Source organism: Lepidochelys olivacea (genome assembly GCF_965140295.1).
Source record: "Lepidochelys olivacea isolate rLepOli2 genome assembly, chromosome: 7".
Lineage (NCBI taxonomy): Eukaryota > Metazoa > Chordata > Testudines > Cheloniidae > Lepidochelys > Lepidochelys olivacea.
Genome location: NC_140417.1, coordinates 107052786 through 107066893, shown reverse-complemented (window position 1 = coordinate 107066893; position 14108 = coordinate 107052786). Strand labels below are relative to the sequence as shown.

Here is a 14108-nt window from a genome sequence, read left to right as displayed (position 1 = left end):
AAAGACAAGCCCAAAGGCCTCATTAATATCCCCTATTATGAGACTATGCAAACACAAAATTGAAAAGCAAGTAGCCTATGCTCTGTGCCTCCTTTGTAAAGAGCTTTGAGATCTACTAGTGAAAAGCGATGTCTAAAAGCTAGATTATATTATTATTTGTGGCCAATATCACCATCCACTCTACTGTACTTCCACAGGTCAAAAGCTGAAATGCTTCAACCATCAGGTTTTGCAGTTTGAAGTCAATGGGACTTACGCTCTAAGCACTCTTTAAAAATCCCACCCTTAGATGCTAAAAGCAGGCTGAAGAGCCTAATTACAGGCTCCAATTTTTGAAAACTTTGGCCTGTATTAAAAAATTGTTGTTGTAAATTACCGGAAGTTTAAATAACTTTTTATTGTTAAAACAAAATTGTTTCACTGTTTGAAGTGACACAGATTTTATGCCATTACGTGACAGGTTCTTAATAAAAATATACTGAGTCCCTGATGCTGCAAACACTTATTTAACTTTATACAATGGGACTATTTCTGTGAGGAAAGTTATGTATCTGTTTAAGTGTTTGCAGGATCAGGGCCTTAATTTTCAATATTTTGATTTTTGCATACAGCAGTTTTACAAAATTATGATGATCTACCGACAGTATTATGAAAAAAAGCTTTCATGTTTTAATATACTATGAATTTTAATTGAAAATTGCAATATCACCAGTTTTCAGATTAGTTTTACAAAGCCTTGACTGGATTTAAATCAATGAAGGCTTTTTTTAATCAAGGTATTTCAGTCATGGTTTAAATCTCTCAATTGTGCTTTGTTTCTTTTCCTTGTTCCCCTCCATTCTTTTCCTCTTTCTTCTTTTGTACTTCCCAGAATGATCTCATTCATTCCCTGCCACTGATTTTTATGACCTTTTCATTGATTCTCATATTTATCTATCCAACTCCAGTTCTCCACTTGCTCTAGTTCATCTTGAATGACATCACTAAACCAAATATAGTAACTTCACATGATGAAAAGTAAACTCCTGATCTTTCCTCGTAAAACTCTGTGCTCTTCCATCCACCTTTTCTGTCACTGCCAATATTACAACATTTTGTCTTCCAGTCTAACTCATTCCTCTTTCTTTAACCACTACAGGGCTCCAAGATATCTTCAGAGTACTTCATTCCTTCTTCTGCACAGTGATTTCCAGGACATTAGTCTGTACTTACATGATCTTTGCAGCCAAGATGGATTGATAATGCAGCTGCTAAGCTCTCTGCTCTAACCAATGCTTTCTCTACTTTGAAAGCTCCCATAATTCCACATCATCACCTTCTTTTCCACCCTTTCTTATGCTCCACCAAAGTGTCCCCCTTTGTGCCCTGCTTATTTTTCACTTGCTGTTGACTCAGGTCTCTTCTTAAGCCTAGAATAGCCTCTTTGCTATTATATTTAAAGCTTCTTGCCTCTCCTCCACAAAACTTCCAAACCCTCCTTATTGTGAAGCATTTGAACTGAAGTCACACTCTAGTCTGTATGTGTAGTACCTAGTTTCACTTGTGCTGTTAGACTTTAAGCCTTTTATGGGTGAGAGTGGTATCTGTTTGCCACTTGTTTCCTATAGAGAGTGCTGCATCCATAAGTATCTACTGACAAACATTTCTAGAGTGTCTTATTGTAGCAGTAGGGCATTGGTTGTAACATGCACTTGGGTTTATGTACTGGGGCACAATCAAGTCTTTATCTTTGTTTTAATTATTGGCTTTTGTCTTAATAGACGTTGTCTTTTGTTTTAGCTGTTTGAAGAATGTTATGACAGTGAAAAGTTTTACATCATGGGAGGGCTTTTTCTGATTTAATGTGGAAGGGTGTTCCAAAGCCTTGGACATTTCTTTTGTTTGTACGTACCAGGGCTAAATTAGCATAAGTGAACCAGATATTCATAACTGCTTTGGCTGGCTCCAGAACAAGAGGCTATTGAGCTAACCTCAGCCTTCCCCACTTGTAGATGAGCTCTAGAAACTTGAAATGGATTGAGTGTAGAGGAGGAGCCAAATTAGGTCATGAAGCATCCCACTTATGAGAGAGGCCACTAATCCATGTATCAACTGTAGCCTCTTCCAGAAGTTCTTATTTAGGCCCGGATAGAATTACCATAGTCCAGCTGAAGGTAACGAATGGATATACAAGGGCCAGGTCATAAGAATGGCCATACTAGGTCAGACCAATGGTCCATCTAGCCCAGTATCCTGTCTTGCGATGGTGGCCAGTGCCAGTTGCTTTAGCAAGAATGAGTAGAACAGGGCAATTATTGAGAGATCCATCCCTTATTGCTTCTGGCAGTCAGAGGTTTGGGGATAACCGAAGGAAGGGGTTATGTCTCTGACCATCTTGGCTAATAGACATTGATGGACCTATCCTCCACAAACTTATATAATTTTTTGAATTATACTTTTGGCCTTCACAACATCCCCTGGCAAGGAGTTCCACAGGTTGACTTAGTGTTGGGTGAAGAAGTACTTCCTAGTGTTAGTTTTAAACCTGCTGTCTGTTAATTTCCTTGGGTGTCTCCTGATTCTTGTGTTATGTGATGGGGTAAATAACATTTCCCTATTCACTTTCTCCACACAATTCATGATTTTATAGATCTGTCATATCCTCCTTACTCGTCTCTTTTCTAAGATGAGCAGTCCAGCCATCCAGGCAGAGTGAATGGCATTTTCTTCCTAGTAGAGTGTATCCAGAATCAGTAACGAGTCCAGAGTGGTTTCAAGGTTGTGCAGAGTCTTAATTATTAGGGCAGATGACTTCAGTTGAGTGTGCAATGGTGGTGCTTCCTAGTTCTTGGTAGTGCATGCATCCTTTAACCAGCTAATATCACTTACATCTCGCCTAGCTTCAGTTTGAGCCAACTGTTTATCTGTTCTTCAATTTCAGGTATTCCCTGGGATCTAGGAGACTGTGCTATCTGTACTGAATGAAAATATGTAAAACAATGTATGGTTGCTGTAGTGTTGGTATTATAACATGTCTCATCTTGCAAGAAACTGTAGTTGTTGCAACACAAGAGTGAGTTCTATGGGATTTGAAAAAATCAATGATGCAGGTGAAGAGTAACAGCTATTTATGACTTTATAGAGCATATTGAAAAGGCAAGAGAATATTTAGTTTAACTTTGTTCTGATAGCTTCTGCCAGGACATACATATAAGTCAGCAGTATATGGGAGGGAGTGGGGGGAGAGTTAAGAATTTCAGCATAGGCTTTACCCCACAAGAAGGTCACTTAGTGCCATTTCTGGGTTATGACCTGGCTTCAAACTAGAGTGGATGCTTGGTATTGCTTGGTATTGGCAGGGGCTCCACACATCACTGGCAGCGCAGTGGAGCTGAGTGGCTTCTGCCTGCCACTGCCACCTTTTCAATAATCTTGCAGAAAAACAAAAGGATTGGGATGGGATGCTAGTGAGTGAGGTCAGCTGTGGGTTTTTGAGCTTGGATTTCTCATGTATTTCAAGGTGTTCATAAAATTCCTCTCTCAGAAAGTCATTGTCTGTTTTTGTTCGCATTGGGCAAAGATTCTCTTTTCACTGACTGTTCAGGGGACATAGACTCAGGAAATGGGAGGTGGCGGTAGAACAAATTTCTTTAATGTTACTAGTTCCCTCATTTGTCAAAATGGGCTGAATTTTAACAGTGTGTGTTCTCCAAGTTTCTTTCCATCTCGAGGATGTTTAACTCCAGGCTGAAGAGCTCCTGTCTGATTTGCTTGACCATCAGCAAAATAGGGGTTGCCACAGGTAGTAAAGTGGGAGAAGGGGAGCTATCTCCTTTGTTAGACACTCCCCATGGCTCATGAAGTGCCAGTTGAGCTCCTCCCAGAGGCTGGCAGGTAATCCGTCAATATAGTAGCCAGAAACTTTCCCCCTTCCCTGCAATGGAACAGGTGACCAACAGGGGAGCTGCTGAGCAGCTGCAGCAAGTAAGGGACAACAGCTGCTCTGAGCACTCTTGGCTTTCAAACTAGAGCTGCTCCTGGGGCTGCCAGGGAAATGGTGTGAGGCAGCTTGGGAGATGGCACTGCCTAGCTCCTGCCAGCAGTGATGAAGCTGGTTCAAACAACTGAGTTTAAAAATCACAGAGCAGGTTAAGTAAAACACTTTGAGTTTATAATGCAGTACAGTTATTTTGAACATAGTACTGTAGTTCCCCAGGGCCATAATTAAGAGCTTTGAAGACCACAGATTGGATATCACTGATGATGATGAATGATTAATTCACAAATTGTAAACTCTGCTTCTAGCCTTTTCTATTGTGAAGTTTTCCTTTTAACTTATGCTTTCTCTGTGTTAAATTGTTGTGCATGTAATAGCTTTAAAGATAGGGCACTTTCGGATTATGATTTTAATGTCTGCAAACATCTTTTATAGTAAGAACATCTTAGTCCTTGAAGTGAAGTATGTACATGAAAATTTCGGAGACTATTCACAAAATGAAAAGGAGTACTCGTGGCACCTTAGAGACTAACAAATTTATTTGAGCATAAGCTTTCGTGAGCTACAGCTCTGTAGCTCACGAAAGCTTATGCTCAAATAAATTTTAGTCTCTAAGGTGCCACGAGTCCTCCTTTTCTTTTTGCGGTTACAGACTAACACGGCTGCTACTCTGAAACTTGAGAGTATTTAGTACTTTTAATGTACATCAGGGGTCTCAAACTCAGTTTACCTTAGGGCCAGTGTCAGTCCTCAAATCCTCTCAGCAGGCCAATAATGTCACTCATGCTGCCCAGAACCAGCCCCGTCCCCACCTGCGTAAGGCTCTGGGAGCGAGTTTTGGTGGGGGAGGAGATCTGGGGTATGGGATTGGGGTGCAGGCTCTGGGAGGGAGTTTGGGTGCAGAAAGGGTGAGAGGTTGGGCTCTGGGAGGGAGTTTGGGTGGGGGAGGAGGTCTGGGGTGAAGTTTGGGTGCTGGGTGCAGGCTCTGGGCTGGGGCAGGGGAGCAGGAGGAGGGGGTGCTGGGTGCAGGCTCTGGGAGGGAGTTTGTGGGTGGGAGGGGGTATGTGGGAAAGGGGAGGCGGCAAGCTCTGGGAGGGAGTTTGGGAGTGGGAGGGGGTGTGTGGGGTGGGGGTGCAGGCTCTGGGAGGGGGTTGGAGGGCATGGCACCCACCTGGGACTCCAAGGTGGTGTGGGCCAGGGGGCCTCCATGTGCTGCTGCCCCCAGATACCATCTTTGCAGCTTCCCATTGGCTACAGGGCCGCTTGGGGTGGGGGCAGCATGTGGAGACACAGCCCCGCCCTGGGGCCGGCACACATGTGGAGCGAGCAGGCAGAAGCCACTCAGCTCCACTGCGCTGCCAGTGATGTGTGGAGCCCCTGGCCATTGTAAATCTCCTGGAGGGGGCGGGGGGAGTGCCCGGGGGCGGTAGGCAGAGCCAAGGGAAAGACCTGGTCCCAGAATTGCTGGAGCCCTACAGGCCACATTGGGAAGGTTTTCGGGCCGCAGATGGCCCGCGAACCAGGAGTTTGAGACTCCTGATTTACATCATGTTAATATTTTAAAATCCCTTTCAAATGCCAGTGCAACATTTTATAGAAAAGACTTCTGGTAGCAATGTACCTTCCGGTACTCTTATCAGCTACTTCTCAGGAAAAGGCGTTTGAGAGAGTTAAAGGTTAAACACAAAGTTCAAACACTCTGGCATACTCAAACATGGCAGGAAGCGGAAGTGATGATTATGCTAACACAAAAATCACAAGAATGGAAAATTGTATATTAATATTACACATGAGAATACAAAGATTTGAAGAAAATTGAGAACTTGCAAGGCATGGAGGTGGGGAAAGGTAACCTTACATACTGTACTGGGTTGTTACTCCAATCTCTCTTTGTTAGCATTAGTACTATTAGCAAAAGATAACAGTACTAATGCTAACAGAGTTAATAATTTAGGCTCTGATCATGTGGAGTTCGGTTGACTTCCGGGGTGCTCCATGTGGGTTCCATCATCATTGCTTCCATTGTTCTCAGTGCAGGACTGGTGCTTTAACTGGCAAATGAGGTATCAGACTGGGAAATTGTTAGAAACACCTGGTACTTCCTTACATTTTATAGGACACTTTTACTGGAATGTGTGCAAGAGTACACCCAGAAGAAGCCAGCCTAACTCTAAACAAGAAACCAAGAGAGCAGGAGCTAATTTTACTTAGGACTTATGTAAACAAATATGAAGAACGTTAACTGACCAGTCTCAGTTACATGGCTTAAGAAATGCTTCGTTTCCTAGTTTTTCACTGGATTAGGTTTAGTAATGCTAGACTTAATACAAGCTATTTGAAGGTATGGGGAAAATCAGGAATACTTTTTACATCCTAGAAAACTAGTATTGGATTTTAGAAGGAAGGCAAAGGAGTTCATATGCTGCTTTATAAATTTATAGCAAAACATTTAGGCATGTGAGTGTATTACTTAAGCATATGCTTAATGTTCTGCTGGATTGGGACCTTAGTCATATAGGGTTTTAAAAAGCACCTAGGTGATTTAGGAGTAAAAATCTCAGACTTTCAATGGGACTTGTATTCCATAACTCCCTGTAATATTGATGGGTACAACTTGAATACATCTACTGAATATTCATGAAATTATATTTGAATTATAACTTTTTTTTTAGCTTAAGTGCTGGTGAAATGTTAGATTGGTGGCCTTGGAACCAAACTCCTTATTCAAAGAAGAGGAATAGTATAGGACTTGGACAACTGTCATGCCACTCTTGAAGGATCTCTTTAGATGTAGTATGGTAGTTCATTGTCTCTCTAAGAATGCCAGTAGTAATAATGGCATTGTGAGTTAGTTGTCCCTGAGCAGTGGAAACACAGCTGCTAAATCATGTCACATAGTCCACCAAACTGCCATCTGATGGTAACCACTTTTGCCTACTACCAACCTGAATTGGATTAGAACTAATATTAATTTATTTAAGTGGAATGTTTCTATAGCATAATATAATGGTGATAATTTTTTTACAATTGAAAGTGTTCTACTGTGATTTTAGCCTGGATTCAAGTCAAACTTATATCTGCTACATGTTCATATTCTGTGGGTTTTTTTAAGAAAACAATAGAGCGTCTTATTAATACAATTACTAATTTTGAACTAGTGTTCTGCAGAAAAAATATATTATGAAACTCAATATTGTAAACCATCCTGTAGTTTATGTTGGATTTTCAACAAAAGATATACAGGAATCAGAAGTGGAATAGTTTTGTAAGCCAAAAATTAGAGGATGAAGTTTTGAAGCACACATTTTTCTCTTGTTAAATCCAGTATACTGACAAGTACAACAACCCTTCTGCACTTTGGCCCCAGTTCTGCCAAGCCTTAAGGCCTAGGCTTAGTCGCACTGTCTTCAGTGGAACTAATCACATACTTCAAGTTCAGTATGTGAATAAATCTTAGCATGATTGGGGTCCTTGAGAACTGTTCAGACTTATGTGCAGTTTCAGAAATATTTGTTTTAAAATCCCATTACTGTTTAAAACTTTAACCTTTCTTCAGCTGTGGGTATTATAAAGTCAGTTCTAGATTCTGGATCATCTCATCAACCATTCATCTGCTGTTCTTCTGTATTCTCTTAAAAATGTAATAGGAAACAATTTTCTGTGAAGACTCTCTAATAGTTTTATTTAGCAGATCTCAAATATGGGCTTTTGAAACTTCATTCTCTACCTTGTTGGAAAAAATGGGTATAATTTTTCTTGTTTCAGTTTCTGTGGAGTCTCTGCAGAGAATAGAGTTTCAACCTGTTTTGACAGGAAATCCACTACCAATATTTGCTTTTTATAGACCTCCCATTTTTCTGGTCTGCCTATACTTTTTAGCAAACAGTTAAGTTGTAATTGTGCCCATAGTGTGACACAGTTTTCTAGGGGGTATAAATGGTGAAATTTAGGAGATAGGATACCCCTGTATCATAAAGCTGCTGCTTTATTTAAATGAAAATATACCTGGTGCTAAGTGTGGCCAAATTATGGACACAATTTATGTAACCGCCATTCTTGATCTTGCCATTATTTAGTTATCTTTGCAGAAGGGAAAAATCTCCCCACTCTAAAATGATCCCAGGAACTTGTGTGTGAACTCTTAATAGTATGATTACTAGATGAGGCTGTCTTAAGGACTACCATACATCTATTTCCACAGTTAGTCATATCAGCAGCATATACTATGTCTCTGACCTGAGATGTTGATCTGTAAATTGTACACTGCTTGAGCAAATACTAGTTTCACAGTAAAGTCTTTTATCTGTTTTTTTAATAAGGTGACCCATCACCATGGTATTTCATTTCCTTCCAAGTTTCTGCTTACTAAAAGCTTAAGTTTCATTCACCATCTTTAAATTCATTGCCATATTTCTCAGTTCTTAAGTATTCCTAGTACGTTCACTTTTTTAATGGTGGGATGGCAGTGATAAAAATTAGATTTATTTTTCTCTGATTTAAAGTGAATAAAACTGTGGACTAGTGTACATGGTGACAAGGGTTTAGTGGCATACAGAAATTGGAAGCTGTAGATAATCACACCCAAGCAGGTGATCCCAAATATAAATATGTAATTAAAAATGTGACTACAAGTACCTCACGTCTTGCCATGATGCGTGTGTGTGTAGATATAGATAATGTCAGTAGATCTCTCCTCCCTTTCCCCCCACCCCAGTATAAATAGGGGGAGAGAGACTACCTGATGACTTTTAGACAAGGATATAAACAGTGGAAAAAAATGGATGACAACATTCTAATAAACTTTTAAAGTAAACTTCACCATGTTGCTCAGTAGAGTAGTCTGAAAGCTCCCATTGGTGAAAAAATTTATATACCTAAACTTAATTGTACAGAGTTGAGATGCTAATTAAAATTGGTATTTTTAATCTGTACTGTCTCTGACAAAGTATAGAAGCATAATGCAAGACTATAAATGCTTCCCATCCTGCTTTAAAATGTGTTTACATCAGGAATATGATGAATTTTCGTATGTGAATTTTTAATGTTGGTTTTACTTGGATTTTTAGACCACTATTCCAAAAGGATGGAAACTTGCTTGCTTACAGTGTCATATTTAAGAGCCAGTGACTTTCCTGGCTCCTGAGCATAAAAGCAGAAGAGGATGATGGAATGGTCTGTAAGTGAGATGGAACAGCAAAAGATGAAGCAGACAAAATGGAAACAGTGGTCAGCAGTATAAATAAAGACTCAGAGCTGATTTTCCAAAAAAACACATGATGGTATCACAAATCAATGCCAAAGATTTTAGTTTTGAGTTTACATAGTGTGTGCATAACTACTTATAGCTGTACATGAATACTTAATCTTCCTCACCTTTTAATAGTAATCAAGAGTGAAAGATTTCTGATTTTTGGCTGAAATTAGTGTGCTTTGTACAAGATTTTCACATATAAAGATGGCTGCCCAGAAGCCCCTCATCTGCATTTCCTTTCCCTAAACATGTTTCAGAGGGGTATTTGTTAGTCTGTATCAGTAAAAGCAATGTGGCATCCTTGTGGCACCTTAGAGACTAACAAATTTATTTGGGCATAAGCTTTTGTGGGCTATAACCCATGTTGTTTTCCCTAAACAGAGTATGATAAGCTATCTCAGACAGTCGGGCTGCTGATAAATAACCTTTTTTAACTGCAAAAGACCTATTTGTTAAAAGTGAGAAGAAATGTAAATCTGTTATCTAACCCTTTGTGCAAATTAGTGAAAGAATCTTTGATTATCCTATGCTGATCTTGTGTAAACTAATAGGCATGCTGTTCTACCAGTATTTAACACACACATACCAAGGTTCTCAACTCAGGGTATATAAAAACTTAAGTACTTAATAGTTGTATTTCAAAGAAATGTATAAAAGTTACTCCTGTGGTGGGGAAAAAACACTTGATCTTAATTTGACTTGTTCCTATGTGGAAGCTCCTTTCCTGAAAATTCTTCTAGTAGTTGAAGCTGTGCTCAAAATGTACAGAGCAGTTTTATAACCAGTGAAAGTAAACTTTTTGTTTTAGTCATTGTTTTTGTTTTGCAGTGTAATGTTCAGGCTCAGAAATGCCTTATGTGGATCGTCAGAATCGCATTTGTGGTTTCCTAGACATTGAAGAAAATGAGAACAGTGGGAAGTTTCTGCGGAGGTACTTTATCCTGGACACTAGGGAAGACAATTTGGTATGGTACATGGATAATCCACAGGTATGACAACATCTGGAATAAAATTGTGGAAGTTACCAGAAGTCAAATATTTTTTTGACCTAAAGCAAATCTATTGTATACATGAAAGAGGGTTTCAGAATGAATTTCATCAAATTTGCAGCTCTAAATAAAAGCTTTTACATAAAATATTAATATGTAGCTAAATCATTTGTATCCCACTTCCTCGATTAGACTACTCTGTGAAACTCTTTATTTGTAGGGGGAAAACTGTAATTAATGTTTCACAGTTTAAATAATTTTGTTAGCATTTGGAGTTCACAGTCACACCTGGAAAATTCAAGCAGATCTTGAATTCAGTATAACATGCATTGTAGTGGCATAGATAAGGGATTTGAAATACAGGTATAAGTTCAGAAAACTCCTGAAATCAAATCCAACTTGTATTGGATAATACAGTATACAGCATGCACATCTATCATTATCAGTAAGTACTTAAGCATGGTGCCTTTTCTCTATGTTGAACAAGTTTGGTTTTCTTATTTTTGTTTTCTTTTTTTGGTCTGTGATCCAGGACCAAGGCTTGGGGAAACTTTAAAGCTCAGATATAAAAACTGTTAAAACTTCAGTTTCACAGCACTTCTCAGTTTTTACAGAACTAACATCCACTAACATACTTTTCAGTATTTTTAATTATACCGTTGCTTTTTAAATTACACTCTTGATTACCCTCTTGCTTTTCTCAACTGAAATTCTACTATATTTTAAAATAAAATATCTCATGTTAGAATTATAGGTTAGTGCTTTATGCAGTTACACCAGTTTTCTGCTTCCTATCTCTAATGGTCTGAAACCACAGCCCCTAAAATCAAGTTATAAGTGGTGTGAGAGAGGAAGGGCAAGTTGTTAACAAGAACTAATTGGATTACATTTTTAAGGCTTGTTTTGCAAATTAATAGGGCTAGAAATAAATGACATACCACCACAAAAATAAGGAAAAAGGATGTAACTTTCAGAACTAGTCCTCATAGTTAAAAATATTTTATTTGAGATCTGAATTATTGCGTAAGAGCAACCATTCCAAACTCTGGGCATGCTTGGCAAACTATTAGAAATACAATTAGTACGTAACACTCTTTCCAAAACTCAGTGTGTGTGCTACCCTGGGAATAATGTGAGTATAGCCAAAAAACAGTGAAATGTCCTACCAGTGACCCCTTCCGTTATACCAGTGAAATTCTAATTCATGTACTTCTGCTGACTGCAACTGTGGCAGTGTCTCCTGAAGAAAAAGGTAGTCTCTTTAAATAGGTAGGTTCCAAAACCATTTATATCTTCATTGGTCAAAACCAATACCTCAGAATCAATCCAGGAAACAGTAGGCAGCTACTACAGATGAGATATATTCAATTTGCTCACTAAATGACTCACTGTTTCACAAGCAGTCTACCAGATTCTGCATCAGCTACATTTTCTGGATTGATCCAAGATGTGTTCCCATGGAGAGTATATTGCAGTTGTCTGATATCAAACTGACAAAGACATGGATTAGAGTTGCAAGAGGAGCATCTGAAATAAATGAGGATGAGAGAAGCTGATCTTCCCCTGGCTTCTTACTTTTCTAATTGTTTGAAGTTTTTAACCAGATCCCCAGATTGCAAACCCGATACATAGAATCATAGAAGACTAGGGTTGGAAGAGACCTCAGGAGGTCATCTAGTCCAACCCCCTGCTCAAAGCGGGACCAGTCCCAACTAAATCATCCCAGCCAGGGCTTTGTCAAGCCTGGCCTTAAAAATCTCTAAGGATGGAGATTCCACCACCTCCCTAGGTAACCCATTCTAGTGCTTCACCACCCCCCTAGTGAAATAGTTTTCCTAATATCCAACCTAGACCTCCCCCACTGCTCCTTGTTCTGTCATCTGCCACCACTGAGAACAGCCTACCTCCATCCTCTTTGGAACCCCCCTTCAGGTAGTTGAAGGCTGCTATCAAATCCTTCTCCTGGCAATGGATGATGCTGAACTAATGCCACTGGAGTTGTCCCTGGACCTTAAAACTGTTGGTCCCTTAAAGTAGCATTGGCGCAGGTTTAGGACTTCTTATAATTGAAGTACTGCGTCTTTAGGCTATTGCATTTTTCAATTTTAATACTTGCCTTTCTTAATGAGGTGTTGATGTTTATTTGGAAACTACTTGCAATCCTTAGATGAAAGGTGTTACGTAAGTGCAAAATACTAAATTCTTAACTCTGCTTCCATATTTTCAAGATGCACACATCTTGATGCATTGTGTATCCATATACACCTCTACCCCGATAAAACACGGTCCTCAGGAGACAAAAAAATCTTGCCGTGTTATAGGTGAGACCATGTTCTATAGAACTTGCTTTGCCTCCCAGTTCCTTGTTTCCTGACCCCCCCACCCCCTGACAGGCTGTCACCGGCAGCAGCGGGAAGTGGAGCAATGCGGCCCCAGCCTGTGCCACTTCCCAGATGCGGCGCTCCGCTTCCCGCCGAAAGTGAGGGTGGGGAAAGGATGCCCCCTGTACTCACCTGCTGCGGGAATATGTTGAAATTTTCAGCAGTCTTAGTACCAAATGTTTTTACCAACCTCATCTGTAGAAGATTAGTTACAAACATTGTAGTTTAACCTTCGCTCATGCCCACCTCCAAAAAAAGTTTTCATTTGTCTCTTTAAAAAAAATCTAAATCAATAATGGGATTTCTGTAGGTTAAAAAAAAAGACGAATACATACTTTAAATTTTGCTTCATTTTTGTCCCAAGACCAATAATCCTGGGATTTGTGATACTTGGTAGGAAATAATTGCATCATATGTTAAAATGTTGTGTGAAATGTTTTGGTGACAGTTAAGTCTCATTGAGAAGCATGAGATCTTAAACTTGGCCTTTAGAAGATTAATACAGAAGCAAGATTTTTAGGCATGTTTTAAAATGAAATTTTTACTTCTGCTTAACACTCACAAAAAACTTCATTGAAGTCACTGGAACTACTTGCATACATGAGCATCTGGGATTAAGTCTGGGAGCTCAACTTAAATTCCAGCTGATTTAATTCTCTTTAGTTTTAGTTATTACTTGTGGATGTTAATTGCAAAACTTAGTCTATTCTATTAAAATAACCAGTGTGGATGTGCAAGGGTAAGAGAGTGAGTGACAGCATAAATTAGAAAAGACTATCTTGAATGAGAATTTGTGGTGGGAGGAGAATAAATATAGGGAAATGTGTACATGACAAACATGGCTTCATTCCCTCTTTTTTCCCAAAATAGGTCATGACGTAGCTTTTCTTGTTAGCTACTTTCTTTTTTGTCCGTACCTATGTATTTTGAACATAAACTGTCCTATTATGGAACAGAAGTGAAGTGAAACTGAAGATAAGAAGGAATGATAAAATAAAGAGATGCACAGCAAGTTTCACTGGAAACAAATTAAATAGAAAGTTCACCATATTTTACCACTGAATGCAGTAAAACGTACATAATTGTTTTGCTCCTTTAAATTGCAATTCCCAACTATAGACTTGCTATGAAAAATAACACAAATACGTGTTAATATGCTAATAGGCCAGTGCGTGGTACTTGTTGCTGTTACTAGTATCAAGAGACTGTCACAATCCAAACTGCAATCAGGCTTGTAGACTTAACATTGCTGGTAAGGAACTTGTACACCTTCCATTTTCCTCCAGTTGACTTAATATCCCAGTCTTTTGCAACAATACTAATGTATTTTAGAAAGTACTGTTACATAAGGAAAGCATTCTTGGAGGTAGCTGAATGTCCCTTTTCTATCAAAATATGTAAGATGCCATCATCTTGACTCAACAACATCTGTTAAGGAACAAGTGTGCTTTTAGGAGCATTTCCTGGTTACAAATCTGCAAGAATTCTTTTTCTTATAGTAAAATGCATAA

The 14108-nt window shown here is 39.2% G+C and overlaps 1 protein-coding gene across 7 annotated transcripts in view; it reads left to right on the top strand.

Annotated features, from left to right (window-relative positions):
- Nucleotides 1-14108, top strand: part of PLEKHA1 (pleckstrin homology domain containing A1) — an 82428-nt gene that overhangs the window by 11576 nt on the left and 56744 nt on the right. For all 7 annotated transcript variants that reach the window (XR_014712523.1, XM_084635269.1, XM_084635274.1 and 4 more), the window contains one exon: nucleotides 10056-10216. Coding sequence is in view for 6 of the 7 variants with exons in the window: in XM_084635269.1 (XP_084491395.1) it covers nucleotides 10076-10216 (141 nt within the window). In the remaining variant the exon portion in view is untranslated. The remainder of the gene's footprint in view (nucleotides 1-10055; nucleotides 10217-14108) is intronic.